Genomic DNA, 27748 nt, shown 5'->3' with positions numbered 1-27748 from the left:
TCTGAAGGTGCTTGTGTGTTGTGCGTGCCACAGAATGACGGCGCAGCGCCGCGTTTTGACTACCAATACTGTGAAATTTTGCCTGATAACTTCATGAATACATTACAGTGAGAGCTTTTGTGTCCCTTCCCGGAGCCGGATGCCCATGTCTGCTGCTTTGCTGGTTGGAATGCTTTTGGTGACAATTGAAACAACGACAACAATAACCGCCCCCTCCCGTCCCGGAAAACAAAAACAAAGATGACATCAGGGGATTTCCTGAAAGCAGAACAGACCAAAAGGGACACCGGATCGGATGGTGGCATGTGGGGCCGGAATAAGGTGCAGTCAAGCCATGAGTTGACTGACGCAAGCTCGGAAGCCCACCGTGGAAGACCATGGGAGAGCCAACGGATGCATCCACGAGCAGCACTATCAATAGCAGATGTGCTCGCCCCCTTTAGAATAATCGACGGGGACTCGTGGACAGGAATCGCTTGCCTCGCCCACCAGTCCACACGAACACAACACCCAGACCCACTACCTCACAAACACCCCCCGCGGGAAAAAGATACACGGCTTCCGCACCTGCCTGGTGCCATCCTTGTGGACGGTCTTGTGGCCGTAGCACCTGCCGCGGGCCTTGCACTTCCGGCGCTCACCAGCAACGCGGTCGGTCTCGATGACAATGTGGTCGGGGCGCATGCACGCATCCACGTGGCAGGTGTGTCCGGCCTTGAGCTTCTGGCTCTGGTGCTGCAGCAGGCTGTAGAGGGACTGCTCGTCGTGCCATAGACGCACGGCCAGGCGGGAGAACGAGAAGCTGTGCGTCTCCCCGGAGTCCGTCAGCTTCATGCGCAGGTCGCACGCCGCCCGCCTCGACACCACCCAGCAGCCCAGGTGCGTGCTCCCGAGGTGCGTCGTCTCGAAAAAGTCCTTACCCTCGATGAGCCTGCAGAGACGGGCCAGGATGAACGCCTGCGGAAGCCGCATCAGGAACGCAGTCGCCTCGCTGATGTGGTGACGGTCGCGATCGTCAAATTCGACCCTGGGGTTGAGGCCTGATAAGGGGCGGTTGAAGACATCGTGCTGGATCCGTATTTGGATAGCGTCTAGCATTCTTTGAGCTGGGCGTGATAGGGCTTGTGCCTGTCGGGTATTGTTCTGTAGGCTTCTCGCCGCACACTGAATCCGTTCGGCTTGGCGGCGTTGCTCCTGCTCCAGCTGTTGCTCCAGCTCGAGGTCTTCCTGCCTCTCTTGCTCGATCCGCTCTCGCTCCCGTTCCAGCAGGCGGACTCGAGCCACGCGGGATGATCTCCGTCGCTTGCGCTTGTCTCTCCTCTCGGACTGACAGGTATCTTGCCGCTGCCGTTCCTCTCTTCTCTCGGATTGGCGGCAAGGAACGGGCGCAGGGGGGGAATCTTGATGGGCAACATTCGGAAGAGGGCTATCAACAGCTGGCTCTTCGACGGCCTGTGGTGCAGAATCTCGTACAAACTCCTCAGGCTGCCGTCGTCGCTGCTCGAGATCATCGATCCGTGACTTCTGCTCGGCAAGCAGCCGCTTCGTATCTTCCAGCAGGGCCCTTTGCTGCTCCATTTCTTTTTCGTGGTTCTGAATTCTCGCCAGCATCCTCTCCCACTCCGCAGCCTTGGACCCTGAGTCTGCACCCGCAGCCTCGTCGAAGGTCCTCTTCCCTTGTCCACGCAACGCACTTTGCGAAGGACCATGAGTTCCAACAGATGGAGCTATTCTTACGGACACAGCTCGCGGCGTCACAAAAATTCCAGGAGACGCAGGTGGAGGCGCAGTCCGGCGGGTAGATGGGCCAGGGGTTACCACCCTCGACCCACGGCGAGACAATTCATTCGCTGGTGGGTTGCTGATGCTGATTGACTCTACGGGCGGCTGCTCAACGCTTTGCATGATGCGACCGGATCGTGCTGGCCCACGTCTTTGCTCACCTTTCTGCTGGGAGGTGTCTTTGGCAAATCGAGGGCCACGGAGAGGCAGCGACGAGGGTCCTGGCACTGACTTACTCACGGACTCACTGTGCTTCCGTGTGGAATCAACCGGCGCACTGGCGGGATGAGTCTCGGCAATTCGCATGGCTCGCGGTTCTGTGGGGGCATTTCGGGGCGGCGGAGATGCACGATTGATGGGCATGAACCCCAGGACGACGGGCGAACTATTGCTGGGTCGGTGGTGAGTGGAATGAGCGGTACGCTCGGCCTATTCCAGCAACTCAGTCATTTATCCCGATAATGAATGCGGTGATGTCAGCCTACCTGAGCACCAGTTGGCTCTACCGTCGCCGAGATGTGAGATCTTGACGGGCCAGGGAGGGCCGAGGCTCCCCGCAAGGAATTCGCAGGTAGGTCAATGAAGAAGTCCAATGGTGCGTGCCCGGATCCAATTGACGGTGCGTTCTGCAGTGAGCGCCGAGACGGAGACGCACCCACCAGGTTGACAGAAGCTCGTTGGACGCCAGTCTCCTTACCCCGTGTCCTGAGTGGGCTTGATCCTATGCTGGAAGCAGGCGTAGTTGGTTGATACACGCTGGCGCTTGCATCATCATCAGATGATGAGTCCTCGCTTGAGCTCGAGTCCGAACACGAATCGGACCCGTCTTCAGATTCCGACGAGTCTGAGCTATCAGATCCCGAAGAGTCCGAGGATGAAGATGAGTCGCTTGGAGGATGCGATCTTTGCTGAGACTGTCGCCGACGTAACTGCTCATCAACCCGAGCTCGTCTTGTATCAGAGGCAACAGCAGCATGTCTCGTCTGCCCGTGAAGTCGCTGTGGTCCAGATTGATCACCCGAAGGCTCTTGCTTGATGCGAGGCTGGCTAGACTGACGGTCCTGTTCAATGGCACGGAGCGGGACACGCGAGCGTTCGCGCTTGACAGCTTGCGGCCTAGGGGAGCAAGGTCTCTCGTTCTCACCATCGGAGAAGATGGTAATGACGCCAGGCCTTGCGGGGGTCAACTTGTATTTGTCCTTGCCATTGACTCGCTCTTTCTTGACACTCGGGGCTTGTATGTCTGTGAACGTGTCCAGACGCGGAGGAAGCCGTGCAAGCTTCAGGTCTTTTGGCTGGCCCATTTTGACCTGATGAAGATTGCTGTGGTGGATGTATGGAATTTGCCGAAGCTGAGGATGATACAGAGAGAGAAAAGGTGTATTTGGCGACCAAAAGGGAGCAGATCTTTCAACGTTGTAGCCAAACGCGTCGCGTTACCACCCGCAGCCCTTGCGCACAGCCAGGGAGCCGACGCGTAGAGTGGGATACCGAGAATCCTCGCCAATTGAGTATAGGGAGAAGGGTGTACATATGGCCCATGAGGGGGATACATTGGTGCAGGTGGGCAAGAAATAAGGCGCTGTTAATACTTTCACTCGAAAGTATGGAGAATGTAGACTTCGGCCTATCCTCCGAAACTCTAACCGTTGTACTGTGCAGCTCGGCCGCGCCCCTAGGTACACGAGGCCCAGCCTCCATCAGGGGAGAAAGAAAAGGAAACCTTCCCTCGGGTATCGTTTTCACCGCCACCATGTGGGTACAACATGCATGTGTTGGTCCGTTCATGATGCGGCAGAGCGGAAGTACGCGGAGGGCTTCCTCCTACCTGGGCGAGAAAAAGCACCAACGAAAGGGACTAGACAAAAGTCCCTGCAGGCCAAGGAGTCGATGACCACGGTCGTGGCATGATGAGGTGCAGAGCAAACGAACAATCTCGGTACGATTCGGTATGACCTGCAGATACCCAGCCTTTCGGAGGTCAGTGAGCCTCAAGTCTCCGGAAGCTCGACGCGTTCTGGCGCCGACGAAGCGTGACCGGGGGACAGCGACGGAAGACGTCTGAGAGGACAGCCAGTTGGACCTCAGTCTGACTCTTAACGCGGCAGGTGTGCGGATCACGTTTTCTCTGGAATCTGCTGCCCTTGTCTGGCAGTCTGGGCACACGTTCCACATTCCACATTCTAACTGCGCGGTGCCATGATCGCGAGGCGTCGGGCCGTCTGGGGCTCATCCCATGGGCGCCCCGAGGTTGATCCCATGCAGGGGACGAGGCCCTGCATGCGGCCCGATGTGGAAAGAGCATCAAATGTGACAGCTCAGATAGAAAGTTGACACGATATCCCGCCCAGAAGCAAACCGAACGAACGGTGGAGAGCCAGGTGCCCGGCTGCAGGGAACGAGCTCAACACCGTGCCTGACGGCTGGCCCTGGTTTCTACTGAAAGAGTCCAGTTGAATGCTGGCTCTCATTTAGCATCAGTGTTCATTCCACCCGCTGGTCCAGAATGGAAATGATGCGCGCGTCTCGAGGGCGACGTGGAGCTCGTGCACAGGCAGGGTTGAGGTGAGACATGGAGCCGCGCGCGGAATCCATCCCGCGCTGCCCTTGAGCTCGGGGACTGACAGACAGAAGAAGAAGCATTAGAACCTGTCCTTGGCCAGCGGCAGGTAGACAGGTAGACTATGCGTATGCCGAGAAGTGCATGGCTGAGTGGCCGTCGGCTGGAAGAAGTATTGCGACGTGCCCGGTGCCCGCTAGCATTGGAGCTGCCATCACGCATCACGACATGACAGCGAGGCCCTCGGGGTCGATGGACGGTATCCCGTGTGACCTGATGCGCGTCTCATCTCGGCGCCCTGCCCGCCCCTGAACCTTTGGCCCAGCTTCGCAAAGCATCCAGGCACCTGCAGCCGGGCCTCAAGAGCTCGAGATCGGATGGGAGGACCAACTCAGGTGCTGCGGTCGGCCGTGCTGTGCGAAGGCCACTTGAGTGGCATGCTGCCGGTAGAGCAGGGAGTGGGGCAAGTATTTGCGTTGCTGGAATCAATAGCGTCCTGGTGGTGTTCTTCGGCAGATGCGAACCGCTCTTGACGAACAGGTGCGACTCTGGTTGCTGGTCGTGGTTCGGTGTGGCAGTAGTAGAACGAATGCTGCTGTAATGTTGCTGTGTGGTTTGTTGGGTACGTAAAACCACTGGACCATCCAGTCGGAGGGCACTTCACGGCAGGATATGGCGCGCTGGTCATGCAGGCCCTGCGTCGAGGGCTGCAGATGCCGAAAGTTTAATTCAGAAGCCGCATTGAAACGAGGTGAGGTCATTACTCCATTTTTACTCGATCTTTACTCGATAGTTACTCGATCAAAACTGCTGAGGCCATCGTCAGAGCGAGCCTGTTCCGAAAGCGGAAGGACACTTAATCTGGGCCTCGCATGGAAGGTGCCACTGAGTAAGCCTCAGACGTTGGGTGAGCCGGGCGAGATTAACCCGATGCAGTGGGAAGCGGGCCCATTGCTGCGACGTCGCCCAATCGTGCCACGCCGATAAGCAGCCAGGGGGCCTCCTGGCTCCTGACTCTTTGTAGGGTCTTCCTTGCCCCTGATAACGAACGGTAACCGTCCAGCCGTCCCGACGCCCTTTTTTTTGTATTGCGATTTACTAGCCGCGGAAACACGAGAACCGCCGGGCTAAGGAGGCCGGAGACGGCCGAGTCTAACCTCTACGACGCCTGCTAAGATGACGGCACGGAGGACTGGCGGTATGGGCTCGCTGACAGGAAGATTCGCGGCGAGGGTCTGGACAACAACAGCATGTGCTGTCCGTGTGGGCCTTGGTCGTAACTGCCGACTTGTCAGGCTTGTCTGGGTCCAGATATTTCTCTTTGACTCTCTCTCTTGTTTCCTCGTTTCTTCTCCTGAAAAAAAAAAAGAGAGAGAGACAGAGAGAGAGAGAGAGAGATAGTAAAACAGGTCAACAAACGGTCAACCTCTCACATGTTTGCTGTCCCTCCTCGTGGTCCCCTTTGAGCCAGCCTTATCTACTGAAAGATAAGCCGCCTACACCCCAGCGTCCACCATCCCACCATCCCACCATCCCACTCTCGTCACTGCTGATAAGGACCCTGAGGTGGCAGAGCAGACGGGGTGGTTCTCCTTCGTTTCGTCCTCGATCCCACCTGTTGACTCCTAATCTCCAAACTATCCTTCTTTCCAAAACTGTCCTGCCCTCACCGTCCCGCCAGTCTGAACAACCGTCAAGATGACCGTTTCTGCCACCTTATCTGCCTCTGAGCCCCTGACCGTCTTGGTGTCGACGAGGGCGGTGCTCACCCTCCCTGATGATAGCCTTATCCTGTCACCAGCAACCATATCAGTCTCCCCTCTCACTGGCAAGATCATTTCGATAGTCCCAGAGGTCCTCCCGCCCTCCTCCTTCCCGCCATCGACCACCTATGTGGACCATGGTTCCAAACTCATACTGCCAGGCCTGGTGGACGCCCACGTCCACTTGAACGAGCCCGGTCGCACAGAATGGGAGGGCTTCGCCACCGGCACCCGCGCTGCCGCGTCTGGCGGCGTCACCACCGTTATCGACATGCCTTTGAATGCGATCCCCCCCACCACAACGGTCAGGGGCTTCGAGGAGAAGCTGGCTGCTAGCCGTGGGCAGTGCTGGGTCGATGTCGGCTTCTATGGTGGTGTCATTCCTGGCAACGCAGACCAGCTGGTTCCTCTCGTGGAAATGGGCGTGAGGGGTTTCAAGGGCTTCCTGATCGAGAGTGGTGTAAGTGCTTCCCAGGTGGTACAAACTTGAGAAATGGAGAGACACGATGGGAACACCACTAACAGAAGACCATCTTCAGGTCGACGAGTTCCCGGCCATCTCCTCCCACGATATCGAGCTTGCCATGCGCGCTCTCGCCGGGCGCCCGACAACCCTCATGTTCCATGCTGAGATGATCCCTCCCATCGCCGATAGCGTGGGAGACGCCGTACAGTCATCAGAGCCCCCTCTCGCCCCCACCGGCCAGCTGACGTCTTACGACACCTTCCTCGACTCGCGGCCGCCAGTCTTCGAGACATGTGCCGTGGAGGAGATCTTGTCGCTGGCCCACCTGGCACCACAGCTGCACCTGCACATCGTGCACCTGTCGGCAACCGAGTGCATCCCAATTCTGAGGCAGGCGAGGAAGGACGGCGTCAACATCACAGCCGAGACATGCTTCCACTACCTGGGGCTTGCCGCCGAGGACGTGGAGGACGGGGACACCCGCCACAAGTGCTGCCCGCCCATCCGGTCACGCATCAACCAGTCCGGCCTGTGGGAGGAGCTGTGCGCAGACCCAAAGGAGAGCGTGATCAAGACCATTGTCTCTGACCACAGCCCCTGCACGCCCGAGCTGAAGCTTCTGCCAGGCCACCTGCAGCAGCAGCAACACGCCGACCCCGTCGATGCTGTCGAGGGCACGCTGTTGCACTCGGACTCGGGCGTCGACGTGACCATGCCAGGCGAGGAGGGGTCCAAGGCCCACACGGCCGTGGGCGACTTCTTCGCCGCGTGGGGCGGCATCTCGTCCGTGGGGCTGGGGCTGCCGATCCTGCACACGACGGCCAAGGCCGGCAACCGGCCGCTGGGGATCGTCGACATCGTCCGGCTGTGCTCGCAGGCCACGGCGGCGCAGGTGGGCCTGTCGCACCGCAAGGGCGGGCTCAAGGTTGGGCTGGACGCGGACGTGTGCGTCTTTGACGACGCCGAGGAGTGGACGCTGGGCTGCCGCGGCATGCACTGGAAGAACCGCTGCTCGCCGTGGGAGGGCAAGAGGTTCACGGGCCGCGTGCGGGAGACGTGGCTGCGCGGGCAGAAGGTGTACGAGTTCGGCGGTGCAAACAGCGGGTTCGTTGGCGAATCACCTGTTGGGGCGGCTATCGTCGAGAAGAGGACGGTCTAGGTCGAGACGCATCGTCATTTGCATGAGGGTTTCGGTTTTGATTTTTTGGGCATGGTTTGGGACTGATATATCCTTATGAGGCGTTGTTTGGGCGGCTGCATTGCATGGTGAAGGGTTTCCTCGAAGGTCTGGATGACTTGGAACTTGGGACAGACTGCTTGTGTATTTACATCGTGGGCCAGGAATGCAATTCTCAATCTGACCTGTCGTATTCCACCCTCGAGGTTGGAACAAGAAATCGCGTGATGCGGAGGTGACGTGCGGCTGACCCCTCGCGTTCTTCCCCCGTGACGTGCCTAGGTAGGATACATACATACAGTCGAGTGTCTTACAAGAGCGTAATAGAAACTAGGATCGGATGCGCCTCGCTGGTTTACCCGCCTCTGCACCCCCTGAAGGACCAGGAATCTTTATTTGGTAGTCTAATTATCGGGGGTTCAGGCTGTAAAATACCCTTGTTCGCAACTCTCGTCTGGGTGTCGATTAAATGTGCACCACCATTATGCGCTCAGATGGATGCACGGGATGAGAGTATTCTCTCTGCTGGGATTCCACGACAAACCTTCTCGTCGAACAGCTCCCAGCGACGATTTGGACGGCGGATTGGAAGTAGACGCCTAGGAGCACAGGCACGTTGCAGATCCGACGTCAACATGTAGCGACAGACAGGCACATTTCAGGCAAATTGGTAGCAAGACATGAAATAAATGCGGGTATTGTGTTGAATTTTCCCTACAAATGCGGTCCTCCGTTTTCATGTACAGGTCCCGGCCCAAATGAACTCCCAAGCACATACTCACACACAAGATCAATTAAAAAGACGCGGCTTTTCCTTAAAACTTGTTCTGGTTCGCGTTCTGCATCAACATGGTGTTGTCGGGCTTGTACTTCTTGGAGACGAGGCGCACGTCGTACTCGACGTCGAGGACGGCACCGTTCTTCTCGCCGGTGACGGGCTTGAAGGTGAGCAGCAGGTCGGGCTTGACGGCGCAGGCGGTGTCGGTCTCGAGGTACTGGTCGTCGCTGGGGTAGAGCTGGGCGGTGACGCCGACGTAGTCGTCGTGGGTGACCATCATGTGGATGTGGGCGGGGCGGTAGGGGTGGCGGCCCATGATGCGCAGCAGCTCGGCCGAGGGGCCCGAGGTGTCGATGGCGTACTCGGTCGGCTTGAGGCAGTAGAAGTAGAACTTGCCGTCTGCGTCGGTGCGGAACTTGCCGCGGAGGTTGTGGCGGGTCTCTGAGAAAAAGAACACAAAAAAAGTCAGCTGGCTTGTTTGGTGCCGGGATGGTGGGTGAGGGTGTGTGTGTGTGTGTGTCAGTCAGATGAGGGAACTCACGGTTCTCAGGGTCAAAGACATCGTATTTGCCGTTTGTGCTGGCCTGCCACATGTCAAAGACGGCGTTGGGGATGCCCTTGCCCGTCTCAGCATCCTTGATGACACCGTGGAAGAAGGTGAGCTGCCCATCAGCGGGCATGTTCTGGACTACGCTGTCGCCATTGTTGCGGAAGGGCGTCTCGGGCGACCAGAAGGGGCCCAGGATGGTGGATGATGTGGGCTCTGCGCCGTTGGCGGCCTGAACCTTGTGGTTGATCTCGTCGACGAGCCTATACGCGGGGGGAGGAAAGAATACCCCTGGTTAACCATGTGAAAGCTTCGGGCGGGATATCTTATCGCCTGGGGAGATGCCGGCGGTCCAGAACTACTCACGACTCAATACCGAGGATGTCGCACACCCGCCATGCCTCGTTGCGGTTCTTCTGGTAGGCCTGGCCAATGGCATTTACGTAATTGACACCGACAATCCACTCGTCCTGCTTGAGCTCGACCTCCCTGCAGAAGTCGTGCATGTGGCGGATCAGCGAGGACAGGATCTCCCTATGCCTGGGCAGGGTCTCTGGGCTCATCAGGTCGATGACATGCTGTGTGAAGTTGGGGTCGTATTTGCTGTTGTTGTCCTTGGCGGCAGCGCCGTTGGTCCCGTTGGCGCCGTTGGAAGCCATTGTGGCGGTACGAGCAGTACGAATGGGTGATACAGATGGCGGGGTTCCGCGGGGTAGTGGTGATCGTGGTGATCGTGTTTGGTGGGTGTACAGCAGGCGGGAGGTTACGCAGGGTGCAAAGAGGGATGTCTGGGAGTCGATGATGATGGGGTTTGGGGTCAGTCTAATAGCCTCCTCTTTCCTTTGCACGGACGAGGAGGGCCTCACTGGCATTAAGTAGGCTAGTAGTACATGGCGAGTGCTAGTGTCGCTTCCGACTGCTGAAGATCGAAAGTCCGGGGTCGTATGACGCGGCAGAGTGGGCGGCATCGAGGGTCCCACGGGTGGCAGAAGAGGTCGGTATTTCGCCCGGGGCCAGGGGCTGAGGGGGTAAACTTCGATCCGGCCCGCCGCGATGTCCTCGGGCGGACGAGCTGCCCTCTGGCCATCGACTGGACCCGTGGTTGCAACCGAGATGCCTACATTGGCCTCCAGGTGATGATACGATGCTACCAGATTCGTATGCACAGCAAGGGCTCGCGCTCTCGCGGGGTCTGCATATAAGGCCGACCAAGTGTGCCGTCGGATAACTTATAACACCCGAACTATTGCACTGATAATAATAAGTAAGAGGTGCAGCCGGTGACACACAGGCAAACATACACACACACTCACCTCAACAAGGTTTCAACATCGGCCTATTATTATTAGGACTGGACTGGCTACACCAGACCACCGCTCTCAATTGCTGCACAAAACAATTTTCCGAACACTCCCAGATGCAGCCTCCCACCATGACAAGTCTGCAGGCCGGCGTGAATTCGTTTACGCGCTCGCGGGCAGACTTGTTCGATTCTCGCGAGAATGCTTAGCCGCGGGGATTCCAGTTGACGCGGGCCAATACACCAGGCCCAAGATGCCATGACCTGGACCCGACACACAGGCTTGGGTCGGAGCTCCCCTCCTCCCCTGCTCCCCTGTCCGCGCTCGGTTCCGCGGTGGGTAATCCAAAATCGTAGGCCGTTCATAGGCCTGTGCCTGCGTGCCTGCGAGAGAAATCTGGGGCAATATGGAGAAATCGCACGAGCAATCCCCCACCCCCACCTGCCCTCCAGGCACTCTGTCCTTATCTTATCGTGGCGTAGTGTCCTGCTGCTGTGCTTGCGTCGTGTTCGGAACACCAGCCGAGCCCTGACTTGCCTGCTGTGTCATGGTCGACGAGATTGGGTTTGTGCGAGCCGCAGCCAGCCAGTCAGTCAGTCAGTCAGCCAGCCAGGAATCATCACCACAATTGAAGAGTATGGCTTGCCCGTGACAATGTCTCCGACTCATGCTGCACATGCAGCGCGACAAAGTCCTCTTCGTCGCGATCCGACCGCTCAAGAATTAGCCCGTCCTGTCATGGCCTGCATGGCAGGTACACTAGTAGAACTAATAGAGTTCTGGAAGCAAACAAGACCCACGATGCTACTGGATATCCAAGATGCGGGGACAATGGGAGCATCCCGTGTCGACAGCACAGACACCACATCAGAAAATACCTCGAGTCGCCACGATGCCACGATACCACGATGCCATCTTTGACCCTCGTCAGTCTCATCTCCCAATGGCTCAGCGTGCGGCTTGGATGCCACCCCAAGCCGTTCACATCCTTGGTTGGCCATCCGGGCCAAGAAATCCACCAACTCGGCACAGGCCCAGAATGGGTCGTCTGCAGGCCCAACATGCCAGATGCGTGCTTGCGTTGTGCGACCCAGCGTCGCACTCATCATAACCCACAGCTGCCAAAGCGGTATGGTGGCATATGATCCTTCGCTTATGTTGTTCGCTTATGTTTTTTCAATGGACCCCTCCCTTTTCGTACTCGTTCCTGGGTACCATGTGATACCGACTATAGGTATTCACCGACTGCCAACCATCTAGAGCATTCTTGTCTTCTTGGATTGATAGCCACACATCTCGCTCATCATGATATGACCCGATCTAGTGGCGACCCCAATTGACGGGTTGCACACAAGCACTGAGATCCGTGTTTGCCTGACTTGTTTGCAACGGCTGCCGAGATCAGTTGGAGTGTCCTCTTCGCCGGGGTCAACAGCTCCGTGACCCGTCGTTTTGGCCAACACCCCTGAAGCCCGACTATCATGGAGTCAACACTCGCCAGTGAGCCGGGAGGCTCAGATGATACCGCGCCGCAGCCTCAGCGTGAACGCCCTACCTCCTCGGTCCTAGACATGGACAAGACAGACAAGATCGACCGTGCCAGCTCCGTCGCGACGAGCATGGACATCCCGGCCGGTGGCCCCAATGCTCACAATCTGTCCCTCGGCGTGGGCAATCACCTGAGTCTGGACGATGTTGCACCAGTCGATGTCCAGATCCGCAACCTCAACGTGACCGTGGACACGTCCCCTTCGGTGTTGGAGCCGGCCACATACCCGGCGCTGCTCAAGGACCGCTTCGGCCGCTCCAAGGCCGGGCCGGAACCTTCCTCGTACACCAAGGACCTGTTGTCTTCGGTCTCGGCGTCCCTCGCCCCGGGCACCCTCACCGCGATCTTAGGGGGATCCGGTTCCGGAAAGACGACCCTGCTGAACACGGTGTCTTCCAGGATCGCTTCGTCTCGGCTCAGTCAGTCCGGCAGCATTCTTTTTAACTCCCAGCCGAACATTGAGGCGATCCGCTCGGCGTACGTGACCCAGACCGATATTCTTCTGCCAACCCTGACGGCGCGGGAGACGCTACAGTACTCAGCCGATCTGCGCCTCCCGCCACCCTCGACGTCCGAAGAGCGGCAACGCGTCGTGGAAGAGGTCATCATGGAGCTAGGGCTCAAGGAGGCGGCCGACACCCGCGTCGGAAGCACCACCCACCGCGGCCTGTCGGGTGGTGAGAAACGGCGCGTGTCCATTGGTGTGCAGATGCTCGCGAACCCGAGCGTGCTGTTCCTCGATGAGCCGACCACGGGCCTCGACGCCAGCAGTGCCTTCCAGCTTGTCCGCACTCTCAAGAACCTTGCCGCCAAGGGTCGAACGGTCATCGTCACCATCCACCAGCCGCGGTCCGAGATCTGGGGCCTGTTTGACAACATGATCCTCTTGTCACGGGGCTCACCTGTCTACTCGGGCCCCGTGGCCGAGTGCCTTCCGTGGTTCGACGGGCTGGGCTTGAGGATGCCCTCGTTCGTCAACCCGGCTGAGCACCTGGTCGACCTCGCGGCCGTAGACAACCGCACCCCAGAGCTGGAGGCCGAGAGTCTGGCACGGGTGGAGCAGCTCAAGGGTGCGTGGAGGGAGGAGAATGAGAGGCGTTTCGCGCCTACGGAAAAGGGCGCGGAGACACCGGCCGAGCGCGGTATGATGCTGAGCAAGCACACCAATGCAACGTCCTTCACCCGCCAGATGCGTGTCATGACCTCGCGCACCTTGAAAACGACGTACAGAGACCCAATGGGCATGATGGCCGCAATCATGCAAGCTGTCGTCATGGGCCTGTGCACTGGATATATCTTCTACCAGCTAGGGCGGGATCAAGCTGGCATCCGGTCGCGGCAGGGGTTCCTTTATACCACCAGCGCGCTGGAAGGATATCTCTTCCTCGTCTTCGAGGTGTACCGGCTGACACAGGAGATCGGCGTCTTCGACCGCGAGCACAGCGAGGGGTGTGCAACGGCACTGCCGTTCCTCGTCTCCCGCCGCATCGCGAGGTTCGTCACCGAGGACTTTCCGGTGCCCCTGATATTCGCCGTCATCAGCTACTGGATGGCCGGGCTAGACCAGGCACCCTCACGCTTCCTGACGTACTTTGGTATCGTGCTGCTCAACCACTACATTGCCGTCACCTGTGCCATGTGCTGCGTTACGGCCAGCAGGAATTTCCCCGGTGCGAGTCTGATTGCCAACTTAGCATATACGTTACAGTCGATGGCATGTGGATATTTTATCCAGAGCAACAGTATCGCGATATGGCTTCGCTGGCTCAAGTACTTGACTTATACGGTGCGTTGCCCGCATGTGCTCTGAGCGGTGGGTGAGCTTACTGACATGGCCACAGTACTACATCTTCAGTGCCCTTTGTGGAAACGAGTTCCACGACTCGTTCTACGACTGCCCATATCCGGGCGGCGAGGCCAACCCGTCCTGCGCACCGTACACCGGCTCATATATCATGAAGTCACTCGGTTTCCCGAGGGACTGGCTGATCGCTCCGATTGTCATAGCGCTGGCCTTCGTGATCTTCTTCTACCTCCTGTCGTGGGTCGGTCTCACCTTTGTGAAGAAGGAGATGACCATCGCACGGGCACGTGTATCGGAGCACGACTACTCGACCGGCAAGGAGAAGCTGGCAGCGCGCTCGATCGAGGAGATCCGCACCATCGACCTGGGGCTGGAGAAGTTCGCCCTCGACCTGGACAAGAGGTCACCGTGGGGCAGGAAGCTACCTAGGAAGACGATCCTGCACCCGGTGACGTCGACGTTCGAGGCGGGCAAGCTCAACGTGATCATGGGGCCCAGCGGGAGCGGCAAGACATCCTTGCTGAACGCCATGGCGCTGCGCTTAAAAAGCTCTCTGGGCACCAGGTACCGCCCTGCTGGGAAGCTAACATTCAACGGTGCCGAGCCGTCTGACTCGGTCATCCGTTCGGTATGCTCTTACGTCTGCCAGGACGACGATGCTCTTCTCCCGTCGCTCACCGTCCGCGAGACACTGCGCTTTGCGGCCGGGCTCCGTCTGCCCAGTTTCATGACCAAGGCGGAGAAGAACCGACGCGCCGAGGAGGTGTTGATGAAGATGGGGCTGAAGGACTGCGCCGATAATCTCATCGGTAATGAGCTGGTAAAGGGTATCTCTGGGGGTGAGAAGCGCCGTGTGACGATTGCTGTTCAGATCTTGACGGACCCTCGCATCTTGCTGTTGGACGAGCCGACCAGTGGGCTTGATGCGTTCACGGCCAACTCGATCATGGAGGTGTTGAGCGGCCTGGCCAATGAGGGTAGAACTCTGATCCTGTCAATCCATCAGGCCCGGTCGGACCTGTTCAGCCACTTTGGCAATGTGTTGCTGCTTGCCAGAGGTGGCAAGTCTGTGTACAGCGGAGCGGCAGGCGGGATGCTGGGATATTTTGCGAGGGTTGGTAAGGAGTGCCCTCGCAACACCAACCCTGCCGACTTCGTGATGGATCTGATCACGGTCGATCTCCAGCAACAGAGTCGGGAAGAGGAGACGAGGAGATCCGTCAATGTGCTGATCGAAGCGTGGGACAACAACCTCAAGAACCCCCAGGTCCCTGATTCCCAGACGGCCGCGGCTCAGGAGAGGCTGGAGCCCATCACCGAGGAGAAGACCAGTGGGTCTCCGCGCCTGTCCCGAGATAGCAAACTCGCGGCCAGCACCAGTCAGCAAGGCCAGCCACGACGATCCAATGGGAAGAGCCATCTCGCCACCCCCGCGGAGCTGGGCGCCCTCGTCCGCAAGCGCACCTCATTCCTGACCTCGTTTCCGCTGCTGCTGCACCGAGCGACTATCAACTTCCGACGCCAACCGCCGCTGATCCTGGCACGGCTGATGCAGGTGGTCGGGCTGGCGGTCGTGCTGACTGCCTTCTTCGCACCCCTCAAGTCAGACTACACTTCGGTGCAGAACCGTGTCGGGTTCGTGCAGCAGGTGAGCTCCTTCTACTTCGTGGGGATGCTGCAGAACGTGGCCGTGTACCCAGCCGAGCGGGACGTCTTCTACCGCGAGCACGACGACGGCACGTACGGCGTCGAGGCCTTCCTCCTCACGTACACGACGCTCGAGCTGCCCTTTGAGATCCTGTCGACGCTCATCTATGGCATCCTGGGCGACCTGGCCGTGGGGTTCCCGCGGACCGCCGAGATGTACTTTGTGTGCGTGTTCTCGTGCTTCGGCATCGTCAGCTGTGGTGAGAGCCTGGGGATCATGTTTAACACGCTCTTCTCCGACCACACGGGCTTCGCCGTCACGCTGACCAGCATCCTGCTCTCGGTGGCAAACATCATGGCGGGAATCATGAGCATCGACATGCCCCGCCTGTTTGACGCCTTCAACTACATCAGCCCCTGCCGGTACGCAGTGCGCGCCCTGGCGCCGGTGAGCCTGCGGGGCCAGCGGTTCAGCTGCGACGCCGACCAGACGCTGCCCGACGGGAGCTGCGTGCTCGGCACGGGGGAGCAGGTGCTGGACCTGTACAAGCTGAACGTTGATGTCGTGGTCAACATTGCGGCGCTGGCGGGGATCGTTGTTGGTTATCGGGTTGTGGCATATCTGCTGCTGAGGCTGGTTCGTACCAAGTGGGAGAGGAGGGGCAAGCTGGTCAGATAGAGGCGGGGTTGCGATGCCTTCTTTTTACTCTCAATGCGATGGTCTGGTGCTGGCCGTTGTGCTTGGGTCAGACAGCATGCGATGTACCTCGTGGATGGAGCAGGGGTCGAGGGGGGGTCGAGGGGGGGTCGAGGGGGGGTCCAAGGGGGGTCCAAGGGGGGCGGTCGATCTAGGTACCTAGGTACCTAGGTGCTCAGACCACACTGTCTCCCATGGGACCCCAATTCATAAGGAATCAAAACCATTTGATTTTCACCGAAGAAAGGGCCTATAGTGTAGTCTTAAGGAGTACCGCGACATTCACAGAAATTTGGATGGAGTTTGCTTGCTATAGTTCCCCTGTCAAAGGTGCCTGGTTCAATCCCTGGACACAGCATCATCTCTTTTTTTCTTTTTTACCTTTTTACCTTTTTAATCCCTCACCCTCTCTCTCCATCCCTTTTTAATTATTTCTTCCCTTCCCAGGACATCTTTCTCGAGCGTTTTCCCTGCCCTCCTGCCCTCCTGCCCTTCTACATCCCCTCCTGAGGTCTTGACCTCTCCTTGGGCCTGTAGCACCACTGCTTATTTATTTCCTTAGTTGTTTAGACTGATGATAACAATGCCTATGTGATAACATGGAATGATGAAGGGGAAGATTAGCCTAGACATGGATGTTTAGTACAACTGATATTCAAGAGAATAAACTGTCCTGGGATGCCCCTAAACTAGAGAACGGCTTAATCTAGACTTGTATGTAAGAAACAATCTGGAAGTTTCAATAACCCCCCCCCCCAAAAGCTATGCTAGTACACCAAGCGTATCAGGGCCACCAAGTATGAGGACCCTGTCTTGAGACCAACACTACAGCAGAATATCCTATCTCTATATCTCCTGAGGTTGCATTGGTGTGCAAGCCTGCTAGACTACTCACGCTCGTCATATCTCCTTTTTCTTCCCTTTGAATCGGCAAGACGCTCTGGCAGCTCGACTTGACCATACTGAGGAGGATTGGCAGGGGCTCGGAGCGTCCGACTTGGTCGTGGTGAAAGGGGAGTGTATCTCTGGCGTGGGCAATTAGGGCGGACTATAGGACCAGGAATGCCGGTCGCACGCTTGCGAGAGTAGCGATTACCCTGGCGCTTGTTGTTTCCTAGCAGAGAAATCATGTCAAACATGCTCAATTGAAAATCGTTGGTGGAAGTGTGGGTATCATTAAGACGTACCTTTTTTTCTGACAGCACGAACTTCAGGACGCTTCGCTTCCAAGTACTCAAATGACCTCACGTCCTCTGGGTCGTTCTCCTCGAACCACTCCGACACCTTGGTGATCTTGTCGTTCAACTCCTTGTTTTTGTTCCGAGGTCCTTTCAAATTGTAGAAAGCCACGTGGGCGCTGACGAGCATGAGAGTTACATGACGAACAAGACGTTGGCTGAAGTCCCTGGCAAAGGACGACTCGTCAATGACTGCCTGCCAATGTCGCTCGCGACGTTCCTGGAGGCTCATGTGCGGCGGATCCCCCTTTCCTCTCAAGCGCAGGTCGCGATGCTTTGAGACGACGCCCAGAAACATGCAGAGGCAAGTAGTAAGTCTTGTAGTGCCAACACGGTTAATTGCAACGTCGTGTGTCCTAGCGGCGGCCTTGAACACTTTCTCGGCGTCGCTCTCAAAATGGAACCAGTTGAGTGGAATGCAGAGGTTGTTCTTCGGGATCAGGTCCAGCAAGCGATTCTGCGCATCATGGACGGGCTCATCGAAGTATAGGCCGTTGCGCCTCCTCTCGTCAAGTCTCTCTTGCTCCTGCATCTGAGGCGTGATTCTCTTGTACTTGGGGCCATGGAGGTCCACGTCGAAGCCTTCGGCTCCATAGTGCGGCTCGCCCAACTCTCGAGGGTCGAGCAAGCAGTACTCATTGAAGGGCATCGTGAGAAATGAGGATGAAGCATAACTGAAAGTGGTTTGAAGGTGTAAGTTGAAGGGATGGTCGTTTGTGTGTCCGTCCAGGTGTGGGCGGAAGGACTGTCAACTGGTGAAATCGCTGCGAAATTACCGCTCGCTGTTGTTGACATGACCCTTCCCAGCCCACCTTGACATTGCTTCAAATTGTTTGCGTGGCAGCTGGGTAGTCCATTCACCCACGAACCTTCCAACCGCCCGCCTGAGCTCCTACACCCCTATCCGTTCGAGCTTCCACCTCGCGGCAACAAGTCTACCGCCTTCCACGACCTTTGCAGCACCTTGTGAGCAGCAGCACTTGTGTGGACGCCCTGAAATTCACTCGTGACCCTGCCAGCCAGAGCGCTGGTTCCAAACCGTCCTCGGCCCACAAAACCCCAGAGACCAGATCGGGCGTCGCTCTTGCATTTTACCACAACGACACCAGCCCAGCCTCTCATTCTTTCTTGGTCACAGCACTCCAACGCACCCCCGCTGTCTTCCCCATTCAAATCCTTGTCTGCATCTGCAATTAATTCTCCTGAGGACTCTGCAGCTTCACTCGACATGGGCACCGAGACCGACAATGACCACGACCCCGAAGTCATGGTTCGCCGGTCCAAATCAGACCTCAGGTAAGCGTTGGCAACTTCAGCGTTTGGTTCCTACCTGTGGAGTCATCCCTCTCATTTTAACGGCCACCAGGCTCCTGAACACTGGAGAGTTCTCTGACTTCACCGTCATCTGTGGAGATCGCCAGTGGAAAGCGCACAAGGCAATTCTCACCAAGGTTCCGTACTTCCACGCAATTTTCAGCGGTGGTTTCAAGGTATCGACCCATCCCGCCAGCCTCGGCAACAGATTTGACCAATGTAGTGACAAGTCAACTACACCCCAGGAATCCACTCAAGAGAAGATCACCATCGAGGGGTTGTTCGAGCCCTTTGAGATTCAGTGGCTTTTGGCCTACATTTACTTCCCCCGTAAGTCATCGACATAACTAGGCGGCGCAGTAGAGACGCAACCGAAGCTAAACAAGGCGTCCGCTAGACTTCGATCCGTTCTCTGCACGACATGATAGCCCCAGCGCGTCCTTCATCGAGACTATCGTCCGGCTTTGGCAGCTCGGCGACTACTTCCAGGTCGAGGGCATGACCAAACAAGCGGAACGTAATATGGATGTCTGCTGTAATGAGTTGCGTGCGAACTCTCAATCCATGGACAGAGACAGCCTGTCAGACCCCGTAACCTTCCCCGTTGATGTCGAGTGCGCCATCCGTCGGGCGTGGCATGAGGACCTGGCTTCGGGCCCTCTGCTGCGTGAGAAGCTCACCAATCTCTGCGTCGATTTCGCCCCATACCTCAAGCGTCAGAAGTCTTTCTCCACGCTGTTGGAAGAGGTCCCTGGATTCGCCATTGCATTTGCGCAACGGGCTTTGGGCACTCTCACGACACACCCGAGCCTGCCGATGCCGCCAGCCAGCCCAAGGACTCCCGAAGCCCAAAATGTGTTTGACTCTGAAGATTTCTCAGACTGAGCTATGATGTCAGAAAGGGCCGCGCTGGTCATGGCGTTGTCTTCGAACGACACAAGCCGCGGTGTGACGTTCCCAATCAATCAGCTAGTTGACTTGGGCATCTTCAGGTCAAGACCTCAAAGGCGGTGCTCAGCAGGTCTGCTGGCATAAATCAGGACAGAAACGGAGTTCTCTGGCGATCACTTGAGTCGTTGTACGCTCATACTGGCCACATTCCAAAGTTGCTGAGTACTAGGGCTCAGGTTCCTCGCTGCCACAAAGACGACTTGATGTTCATATCTCGGCAGGCCTATAGGGCCTGCCTCGGCAGTGAGGGGGATTAATACTGTCCCCTGGGTTCGCCCACGGTACCATCCTACTGGAGGTCATGTCGTAAGACAGTGAAACCTTTAGATTTGCAGGAGGCTACCATGTGGGAGGCCAACCTAAGGGCATGGGAAAACAAAATAGAATTTAGGCCTATACAATGCAAAGCTGAATGGTGCGCTTTGTTCTTCCTCATGCGTTCAGCCTCAACGTGCTAAATCAGCCCGTGTCGAACTAAGAATACCCGGCTTCGGTGTCAACGGGGCACAAAGGTCGAGTAACCCAACGGTGGGAAGGGAATTATTCCCTTTGCATTTGAAGGATAAGGCAAAATGAGCATGGAATGTGATTTCAATAATGATCCTATTGCTATGGTAGGCATAGCATCAGTGAATCTAATGGTTGGAGACATGACTTCGTAAGCAGCATCCTCCTTGGGCAACCAAGGCCCACAGTACTCCAGATCATGGCCCATTAGTGAATCCCATCATACAGTCATTAACAAGTCCCTTAGAAGCCTTGCTTCTCAACCTGGGCCTCAGCGGCTTTAATAGTAGCAGCCGCGTTGGGGTCGACCTAATGATGTGTTAATCAAGTGCGACAGAGCAGTGCCTAAAACACAGCAGAATGGATGGGGGGCCGCAAGAGGAGAAGAGAGGTTGCGCTTACGAAGCCACAGCCAAGTTTGCCGTTCTGCTCGGAGGCGGCCTCGGCGGAGCATATTCCGAGGCCAGAGCCGGAGATCTCGGCGCAGCAGGCGGAGGAGCAGTCGGCGTCGTTGACGCAGCCGCCGGTGATGAACTGGGAGGCGTCACCGGCACCGACGCTCTTAGCACCGGCATCATTGGGCTCCAGAGCGAGAGTAGAGAAGGCAACTGGGAGAATGGGGTCAGCTTTGTCTTGGTAGTGGGTGGGTGGGGGTGAGGAAGACTCACAAGCCAGGACAGCAGCAGCAGTGATGCGAACCATTTTGGATGTTGGTAGAAGAAGATGGGTTGGTAGAAAAGTGAACGTTATATTAATAAGTACTTAGTGAATGAGCGACGCCTGGCCGTGTAGAAATGCTTGAAGAGAATGTGATTGTTGATGATGGAGATGATCTGGTAGGTCTAGGAGAAAGATTGGTCTCTCTTATATAGTCCTCGTGTCGTCGCATGGTCAGGCGTGAGTGACGACGATCTTGGCCATTCCGGACTTCAGGACCAGGCATGTACCACATTACTAGACGCCTTCGGAAGGCATTTGAAATCGCCGTCCCTGAGCGCCGTCATGCTCATCCGGGTCGTCTCGAATTTCCAGCCCGCCGCGCCCGCCACCGATGAGCTCGTAGTGCTTGGGTTAACGGGGCAGTGGGTTCAATGGCATAGGCTCGAGCTAGACGAGCATCGAGTTTGTAGCAGGCGGGCGTGTTTGATCCACCCCAGAACCATTGTCCAAAAGCTTGGCAGGGATCGGCCGCTGAGCATTGCACGTCCCCCCGGATCACTGCGATCAGCTGGATCTGCGACAAGTTCCGTGTTCGGACGACCTTGACTAGGCATCATGTTCAGACGAGTCTCTGTCTCATCCGCAACGTCGGTTCGGGCCCGTGGAGATCATCTGATACGCAGGTCGAACGAGGGTTCACCTTTCTTGGGTTGTTCCTAGGGTTATTATCGTCTATTACTGCTTGAATCGCGGGATGGTGGGGGCGGGTTGAGGCGGCACATATGCTGTGACACCCGGGTGGTTAGCCAATGAGGTGTTCTGTAAAGGTGGGCAGGGGCTAGCGGTTTTCAACGACGCCTCTCACGCATCCATTTTTAACCTCGACAGGACCAAAGAAACGACCACGGAGGGCGGGAATTCCGAGCACAAGAGACACTCCAACTGCCGGCAATCGTCGTAGCAACGGTGAAGGTGGTCAGCAGTTGGCAGAGCAGGGCAATGGCGTCGATCGAGAGCTTACCTTGAGAGCACAATCCAATTCTGCCTGAATTCCCCTGACACGTCTCGGGTGTCGGACCTTTTTGGCTGTCAACCCCCATACCAACGTCACCCGGCAGATCTCCGACATCGAGCCATGCTCTTTTCAGACGACAACCTTCTGTCTTGTCGGCGGCCCGAGGCGCCTGCCTCGTCCGAACCCGGCATGCCTCCGATACCCGAGGCTCTGACCGTCATCATCACGACGTCGCCCACGCCCTCGGCGCCCTCCACTGAGTTGCTCGACACAATCCTGGCCTCGTTCCACGAGCATTGCCCTCTCCTCCTGGAGTGCAATGTTGTCGTGGTCCTAGATACCTATGACAGGATTGCGCCGGTGAATCGGTTGAAGAAGGGGTCGGTTACGGCCGAGGGCGCCCAGAACTTCGCTGCGTACAAGGACAATGTGAAGCGACTCGTCCTGAAGGAGTTTGTTGGGGCCGAATCACTGGAGGAGGTCTTGTTGCTCGAGGATTGTGGCCAGGCAGAGTATGGGTCACCGTGCATCGCGACCAACTTCACGGCGCTCAAGATCCAAAGGACTGAGGACGAGCGTGTAGTCTTCATCGAGCCTTCGGAGCGGCTTGGCTTCGGGCTGGCAGTGCGTTCGGCGCTGAGGCTGGTCGACACGCCGTATGTGTGGGTGCAGCAGCATGACTGGAACTTGATCGTCAGCATTCCCATCCAATCGATCGTAGAGGTCATGGTAGAGAGTGACTCGAGTGAGGATGCTCCTGTAAAGTACGTCTGCCTGCCCTCGCCCCGGATGCTCGAGTACGCAGACTCCTCGCATGTCAAACCCTTCCCCGGACTTCGGGAGACGACTGCGGCCCTCAAGCGAGACTTCTTGGCGCCATCGAGCCCGCACAAGGTCCCTCTGACGCCTCTTTTCTTCTGGCACGACAAGACTCACGTCGCCTCCACGAAGCACTACCTCAACCGTGTGTTTCCCACGCGGCTGGCAATGGCGAGAGGAGCCTTCATAGAGGACCACATTGGACAGCGGGCGCGCAATCAGATGAAGGAGGGCTTGTTCACGAAGTGGGCGTGCTGGCTTTACTACCCCGACGGCGGTAAACTGCAGTGCCTAAGACACCTCCATGGTCGCACTTGGCGTGGAAGGGAGGCTGAAAGGGAAAAAGTTGAAGCTAGCAAGTTGCAAGGTGGGGCCTCGCTTTCTGTTGAATCAACTGAGGTTTCTTGCAGCTCCAAGCCACCTGGGTAGGCAGCTCCAAGCTTTTGCCAACCTACCTAGATACCTGCGCTTGCTTGCAAGGTCAACTTGACCGCTTCAAGACTACCAACGCAAACTGTCTTTTATCCTTCAGAAAGAGAAAATCCCTCATCAGACTTACAATTACTGCAATTCCTTTCAAGTTTGACCTTGTCAACAAGGTTGTCGCCATGGCTGGAGAGGCCAATGACCTAGTCTGGTCGAGCGCGCAAGGAGGAGATCAGGACCAGTTCCTCAAGTAGGTTCGCCACTTGGGCATCTTGGTTTTGTGAGATGGTTTCCTGACTTCACAGGCTGTTGGAGAGCGGGGAGCTTTCTGATATGAAAGTCACTTGCGGGAAGCGCGAATGGAGTGTCCACAAAGCAATCCTCTGCGCCAGAAGCGGCTGGTTTAAGCGTTGGACAACCTCGGACGAGGTCAAGGTAAGAGTTCACGTTCACACCGCACGAAACACATACTGACAAGCAAGCATTTGATAGGCGATCAAGGCAGCTAAATTCAAGGAGCACGAGATTGACTGCCTGCTGCAGTACATCTACACAGGCAGTATGGCTTTTACTTCTGAAAACAACATCATAAGATACTCTTGGCTAATGCTTGTTTCAGGTATCAATGTGACCGAAATCTACCCTGTGACTGGTTCCGTCGCAAGCATTTCAATCTGGACGTTGGGCGAATGCTTCGAAATTCCAGATCTTTGCAAGCTCGCGCTTGATGGTTTCAAAGACCAGCTTCGGAAGGCAAGTTGGGAATTTGCCGGCGCTTCAAGCTCGGAGAACTGGGATGAACCTATCGGAAACTGCGTCGACTTCGTCCGCGTACTATACCAATACCGAGGAGGACCCATTTTCGAAGCCTTTGGACCCACCACCCTGTCCTTCTTGGTCTCCAGCATTCACATATTTGGTGAGAGCAGAGACTTCAAGACCCTGCTGCGCGACACCCCGGCTTTCTCCTCGGACTGGGCAGTTGCGCTCACGGACAGCATGTCATCCATTCAGACGCCACCACGCTGCTCAAAAAAATGTACCAAGTGCAGAAAGCTGAGGACATCTCACCTCAACCGTCCACGGTGGCTCAAGGAGGGGAAATCTGAACATCTGTGCGAGAAATGCTTTCCTCTCTAAACGCCTAGAGAATATTCCACGAGGGTAAAGGGTGTCACATGGGAGGGTGTTCCATGGAAGGTTGATAGGAGGTTGGAAGAGAGATGCCGCGGGCGCGAAGTGGACACCCGAGCATTTGATGGCAAAACTTAATCGATTGATCCGAGGCACAACCCGGGAGTTTGGTTCAAAGAGCTCGAGGCGTGTGGGTAGTTTGAAACCGCTTTACCGTGTCCATAGCTTGAGCTGGTGCATAAATTTATGTACAGAGCCCCATGGTCTCAATTACTCTCTAGAACACAATGATTCAACAGCCGATGTGTAATTACATGAGCATTATGAGGAGTAACGTAGTTGATACCCTTGGCTCGGCTAACTCGCCACAGTAAATACGGCAAACCTGTGTGTGATTTATCAAAGCTTCAATGTTGGAGGGGGGAGGTTGACCTTGCCTACGACTCCCATTGCCGAGCTACGCAAGAAGGTTGCCGAGCTACGCAAGAAGGTTGCCGAGCTACGCAAGCATCACAAGATGCTATACAGCTGACATTAAGCCAGCATCCTCGAAGCTATTCCTAGTGCCCTTAAGACCTCTGCCACTTCATGACTTGAAATCGAGTGCTCCAATCCCCAGGGAAACCCCACGGCCATGATTTCAAGCCATACTGGTCTTTAATGTTTGATACCTTACCCACAAGCCTTGTTCATTGCACCTGGTCTCATTTTCAGATTCCTATTCTGGAAGTACTTTCCCAAAGCGGAAATCTCTATTCTCATCACTCTGATCTCAAGTCTCAAGCACCTTACAGATCGAGCCACATACTCCAGGGCTTCTGAAGGGGCGTTCACAAACCTTGACAAGTCCAGAATCGAAGATGGCCGAAGAGAAGGGCCCCGGCATGTTGGCCGTGGAATCGAGCATTCTGAGAACAAAAGATCTGGAGTAAGTTGCGATGGTGCTCCTGTCTCAAAAAATCAAAATCTGCTAACAATTGGTATACACAGGCTGTTTGAGAGCGGGTTTCTGGCCGACGTGGAGGTCAAATGTGGTGGCCAAACGTGGAAGTTGCACAAGACCATTCTCTGCACCAGGAGCGTATGGTTCAATAAGGCGCTGACGGGCGTATTCAAGGTAAGAGCAATTTGGCCTGGCCTGATAAAATGCCCTATCAGGATGTTGACGGTGAGACGGCAGGAGTCAGAGACCGGAGTCGTCGCACTGCAAGAGCAGGAGCGGTGTGACATTGACTGTTTCCTCAAATTCATCTACACTGGATCCATCGACCTTCAGAAGTCATATCCCGGGGACGATGCGTTGGTGGCCCTGCTGCGGGTCTGGAAGACCGCCGACTACCTTGTCCATGCCCCCCTCCGTGACCTCGCTGTTCGCGGGACCAGCAGTCACGCCCGGGAGCATGCTCAATCCCTCTGTACCGCTTTTCCAGGGGAAAACCACGTGGAAGACACGGAGAAAATCATCGAGAGCTCGCTCAACCCGGCTATCAGTCTTCTCTACAGCGAAGAGATGGGATCACTCAAGAAAACTTTTCTGCCGATATACATGTCAATGGCCATCGCCAGCGTGCATGGCCTCTCAAACAGCAAGGCTTTCGGTTCATTGCTTCGGGACTGTCCTGAATTCGCCGCGGACTGGGCCACTGAATTGATGAGAGGATTCCGCCAATTGAAGCCCGTGAGTCCGGGGAGGGCAGCTGGCCGCTGCAATCAATGTGGGGAAATGATGGGCGGCAAAGGTACTGTGGACACTTTGAAATGGGTCCGGGATGAGTATCTGATGGTCGTGTGTGACCAATGCTACAAAGTGCCGGCTTTGGAAGAGTGGCAGTCCAAGAGAAAATGAACAAATATTGGCAGGTGGAGGAGGGCCTCGCGTTCTACGAGCACCCTGGGGCATGCAAATCCCCTGCCCTGCCAGAATAGATGCCAGCCGCAAGTAGGCGAAAAATTACAACTGCGTTGAATTGAGGCTCCTTGGAGACAAACCGACTTAACGGGCATTTCGTGTCCTGTTTCATGACACTGGCAGAGTATTTGACGGTCCCCGAAGATTCGGATTCATGTGTGCCGCGTAACGAATATATGACATCTGAGTAGAAGCCGCCGCTGAGGGACAGTCAGCTCTAGAGCCGTTGTGAAAGATACATGCCCAGGTGGTTAATCGGAGACTGAACTTGCTTGGTGCACTCACTTTTTGGTCAGATTAAGCCAAGTACTAATTTATTAATGTTCTCCCAGAAAATAACTGATTTGATTGTGCTGATGTATTATGAGAAAGCCAACCTACCTAGGGTATGTGTACTGCCACCCTCCGTCCATCCTTTCCGATGAAAGTACTTCGATCGATTAAAGAAAATTACAGACTGCTTGCAACATACTTTCCACTTCAATTCACTGGTCACTGGATGATTGCAAGGCCTTGTCTTTCGAACCCTCGGCAGCAGGCCCCTGCTGGACGTGATGAAAGTCAGGATGATGTGCTCTGAGAGGGCACGGGAGAGCTGCCAGGGACCAGCGAAGTGTGTCTGCAGACATAGCGAACGTCTCCTGTGTTGGATCCTCAAGATAAGTATCCAGGGCCTCCTGCAGCAGCTCATGTTGCAAGTATTTCTGCTCGGGGAAGCTGCCGGTATGGCCCCCTCGAAACCACTCGCAGCCAAGCCAGTGCCGCTTGATGACGTTGAGGAAGGCTCCCGTGATGACGCAACCCTTGATTGCGGCAGGTCTCCGCTTAATGCGAGCCCGAATAGCCCAACCTGCGGCCTCGAGCACAAAGGATGGGTTGTTCCTATTCTGGCGCACGTCACACGGCGGGAAGGCCTGCCAAGTCAGGGGCTGATCGACGGCGAGGGCCTCGTAAACATTGCCCACGATGCTCGCTGACAAATGTGACAAGACATAAGGCAGCAAGCTTTGGGCAAGTTCGTCCTGCCAGCCGGCTTTGGTGTCTTTGATTTTCCTGGCAAGTTGCCAATGGCTCGTCCTGGCGGAGCCGCAATTGCAGCTTGAGCCCTGAGACGAGTCGGGGAACACTGAGCTGTCTTGGAAATCTGCTTTAATCTGGCGCACTTGCGCCCGAATATAACGATATAGCTCTGGGTCTTCTGTCAATCCGGTTAGATTCAGGAAGCTGGGACACCCACTACGATCAACCAGATCCAGTTGTGCGATCACATTCCTCTTCGGCTCGAGGAACGCCAATGCCTTTTTGAAAATGCGAGGCATGACTAATGGACCAGCCACTTTGCAAAACCGTTGGCGTATGAGACGTGCTCTTTGCGCTTCCGATGAACTGTAAAGCAGCCCGGCCGTAGCGTCACAGACAAAGACCTGAGGTTTATGCTTGTGTTGGATCCACAACTTCCTGCCGGTGATCTGGATGCAGATCAATTATTTATATGTGGTTCTCCTTTGTACTTGTACAATAAGGGATTCGCGCGGCATTCCGTCTGCCACATGTATTGTACAACAAAGCCTTCTTCAATAGCATTTTCTGCCATGCGGTGACCTTTGAACACGCCTTTTATGAAGTCTATTGTTGTCCAGGGGTGGTCTTAGGCCGGAGGGAACTTTGTGAGGTCATCTCAGCCTTTAATCATATCGACCCATG

At 56.2% G+C, this 27748-nt stretch overlaps 11 protein-coding genes across 11 annotated transcripts; 6 read left to right on the top strand and 5 right to left on the bottom strand.

Moving 5' to 3' along the window:
* Positions 1 to 49: 49 nt before the first annotated feature.
* KVR01_012423 (uncharacterized protein) lies at positions 50 to 3086 on the bottom strand (the record flags this gene model as incomplete). Its single annotated transcript, XM_044783556.1, has 2 exons — positions 50 to 2211; positions 2268 to 3086. 2 exons carry the CDS (start codon positions 3084 to 3086, stop codon positions 520 to 522), a joined length of 2511 nt encoding a protein of 836 aa, XP_044638611.1. The 3' UTR covers positions 50 to 519.
* Positions 3087 to 6040: 2954 nt separating this feature from the next.
* On the top strand, positions 6041 to 7730 carry KVR01_012360 (uncharacterized protein; the record flags this gene model as incomplete). Its single annotated transcript, XM_044791483.1, has 2 exons — positions 6041 to 6565; positions 6645 to 7730. 2 exons carry the CDS (start codon positions 6041 to 6043, stop codon positions 7728 to 7730), a joined length of 1611 nt encoding a protein of 536 aa, XP_044638548.1.
* Positions 7731 to 8173: 443 nt separating this feature from the next.
* KVR01_012481 (uncharacterized protein) lies at positions 8174 to 10164 on the bottom strand. The gene is made up of 3 exons (XM_044793102.1): positions 9440 to 10164; positions 9068 to 9336; positions 8174 to 8967 (listed from the first exon to the last, which is right to left on the bottom strand). Exons 1-3 carry the CDS (start codon positions 10039 to 10041, stop codon positions 8564 to 8566), a joined length of 1275 nt encoding a protein of 424 aa, XP_044638669.1. The 5' UTR covers positions 10042 to 10164; the 3' UTR covers positions 8174 to 8563.
* A 1433-nt stretch (positions 10165 to 11597) lies between these two features.
* KVR01_012397 (uncharacterized protein) lies at positions 11598 to 16145 on the top strand. The gene is made up of 2 exons (XM_044791085.1): positions 11598 to 13709; positions 13765 to 16145. The coding sequence occupies exons 1-2, from the start codon at positions 11856 to 11858 to the stop codon at positions 16051 to 16053; spliced, it is 4143 nt and encodes a 1380-aa protein (XP_044638585.1). The 5' UTR covers positions 11598 to 11855; the 3' UTR covers positions 16054 to 16145.
* Positions 16146 to 16958: 813 nt separating this feature from the next.
* On the bottom strand, positions 16959 to 17958 carry KVR01_012345 (uncharacterized protein; the record flags this gene model as incomplete). Its single annotated transcript, XM_044792151.1, has 2 exons — positions 16959 to 17185; positions 17259 to 17958. The coding sequence occupies 2 exons, from the start codon at positions 17956 to 17958 to the stop codon at positions 16959 to 16961; spliced, it is 927 nt and encodes a 308-aa protein (XP_044638533.1).
* A 579-nt stretch (positions 17959 to 18537) lies between these two features.
* KVR01_012393 (uncharacterized protein) lies at positions 18538 to 19508 on the top strand (the record flags this gene model as incomplete). Its single annotated transcript, XM_044793775.1, has 3 exons — positions 18538 to 18605; positions 18676 to 18953; positions 19021 to 19508. 3 exons carry the CDS (start codon positions 18538 to 18540, stop codon positions 19506 to 19508), a joined length of 834 nt encoding a protein of 277 aa, XP_044638581.1.
* A 634-nt stretch (positions 19509 to 20142) lies between these two features.
* On the bottom strand, positions 20143 to 21403 carry KVR01_012452 (uncharacterized protein). Its single transcript, XM_044787017.1, has 3 exons — positions 20750 to 21403; positions 20484 to 20689; positions 20143 to 20390 (listed from the first exon to the last, which is right to left on the bottom strand). Exons 1-3 carry the CDS (start codon positions 20781 to 20783, stop codon positions 20325 to 20327), a joined length of 306 nt encoding a protein of 101 aa, XP_044638640.1. The 5' UTR covers positions 20784 to 21403; the 3' UTR covers positions 20143 to 20324.
* A 473-nt stretch (positions 21404 to 21876) lies between these two features.
* Positions 21877 to 23004, top strand: KVR01_012324 (uncharacterized protein; the record flags this gene model as incomplete). Its single annotated transcript, XM_044792349.1, has 1 exon — positions 21877 to 23004. One exon carries the CDS (start codon positions 21877 to 21879, stop codon positions 23002 to 23004), a length of 1128 nt encoding a protein of 375 aa, XP_044638512.1.
* Positions 23005 to 23183: 179 nt separating this feature from the next.
* Positions 23184 to 24141, top strand: KVR01_012431 (uncharacterized protein; the record flags this gene model as incomplete). Its single annotated transcript, XM_044787912.1, has 4 exons — positions 23184 to 23251; positions 23307 to 23436; positions 23494 to 23560; positions 23621 to 24141. 4 exons carry the CDS (start codon positions 23184 to 23186, stop codon positions 24139 to 24141), a joined length of 786 nt encoding a protein of 261 aa, XP_044638619.1.
* An 854-nt stretch (positions 24142 to 24995) lies between these two features.
* On the top strand, positions 24996 to 25981 carry KVR01_012505 (uncharacterized protein; the record flags this gene model as incomplete). The annotated part of the gene is made up of 3 exons (XM_044786902.1): positions 24996 to 25063; positions 25126 to 25252; positions 25316 to 25981. The coding sequence occupies 3 exons, from the start codon at positions 24996 to 24998 to the stop codon at positions 25979 to 25981; spliced, it is 861 nt and encodes a 286-aa protein (XP_044638693.1).
* Positions 25982 to 26529: 548 nt separating this feature from the next.
* KVR01_012369 (uncharacterized protein) lies at positions 26530 to 27363 on the bottom strand (the record flags this gene model as incomplete). The annotated part of the gene is made up of 1 exon (XM_044781612.1): positions 26530 to 27363. The coding sequence occupies one exon, from the start codon at positions 27361 to 27363 to the stop codon at positions 26530 to 26532; it is 834 nt and encodes a 277-aa protein (XP_044638557.1).
* Positions 27364 to 27748: the final 385 nt, after the last annotated feature.

The sequence above is a fragment of the Diaporthe batatas genome (assembly GCF_019321695.1).
Source record: "Diaporthe batatas strain CRI 302-4 chromosome Unknown Contig00019, whole genome shotgun sequence".
Classification (NCBI taxonomy): Eukaryota; Fungi; Ascomycota; class Sordariomycetes; order Diaporthales; family Diaporthaceae; genus Diaporthe; species Diaporthe batatas.
Note: the sequence above shows the minus strand (reverse complement) of the source record. Positions and strands in the feature narration are given on the sequence as shown.

What these genes read in the sequence shown, in the direction of transcription:
- KVR01_012397 (XM_044791085.1), top strand. Translation starts at nt 11,856, where the DNA reads ATGGAGTCAACACTCGCCAGTGAGCCGGGAGGCTCAGATGATACCGCG. An exon ending in TCAAGTACTTGACTTATACG is followed by an intron (nt 13,710 to 13,764) that starts GTGCGTTGCCCG and finishes ACATGGCCACAG; the next exon opens with TACTACATCTTCAGTGCCCT.
- KVR01_012481 (XM_044793102.1), bottom strand. Translation starts at nt 10,041, where the DNA reads ATGCCGCCCACTCTGCCGCGTCATACGACCCCGGACTTTCGATCTTCA. An exon ending in GACATCCTCGGTATTGAGTC is followed by an intron (nt 9,337 to 9,439) that starts GTGAGTAGTTCT and finishes CCCCGCGTATAG; the next exon opens with GCTCGTCGACGAGATCAACC. An exon ending in TGTCTTTGACCCTGAGAACC is followed by an intron (nt 8,968 to 9,067) that starts GTGAGTTCCCTC and finishes TCTTTTTCTCAG; the next exon opens with AGACCCGCCACAACCTCCGC.
- KVR01_012452 (XM_044787017.1), bottom strand. Translation starts at nt 20,783, where the DNA reads ATGGTTCGCATCACTGCTGCTGCTGTCCTGGCTT. An exon ending in TGCTGCTGCTGTCCTGGCTT is followed by an intron (nt 20,690 to 20,749) that starts GTGAGTCTTCCT and finishes CCATTCTCCCAG; the next exon opens with TTGCCTTCTCTACTCTCGCT. An exon ending in GCAAACTTGGCTGTGGCTTC is followed by an intron (nt 20,391 to 20,483) that starts GTAAGCGCAACC and finishes ACACATCATTAG; the next exon opens with GTCGACCCCAACGCGGCTGC.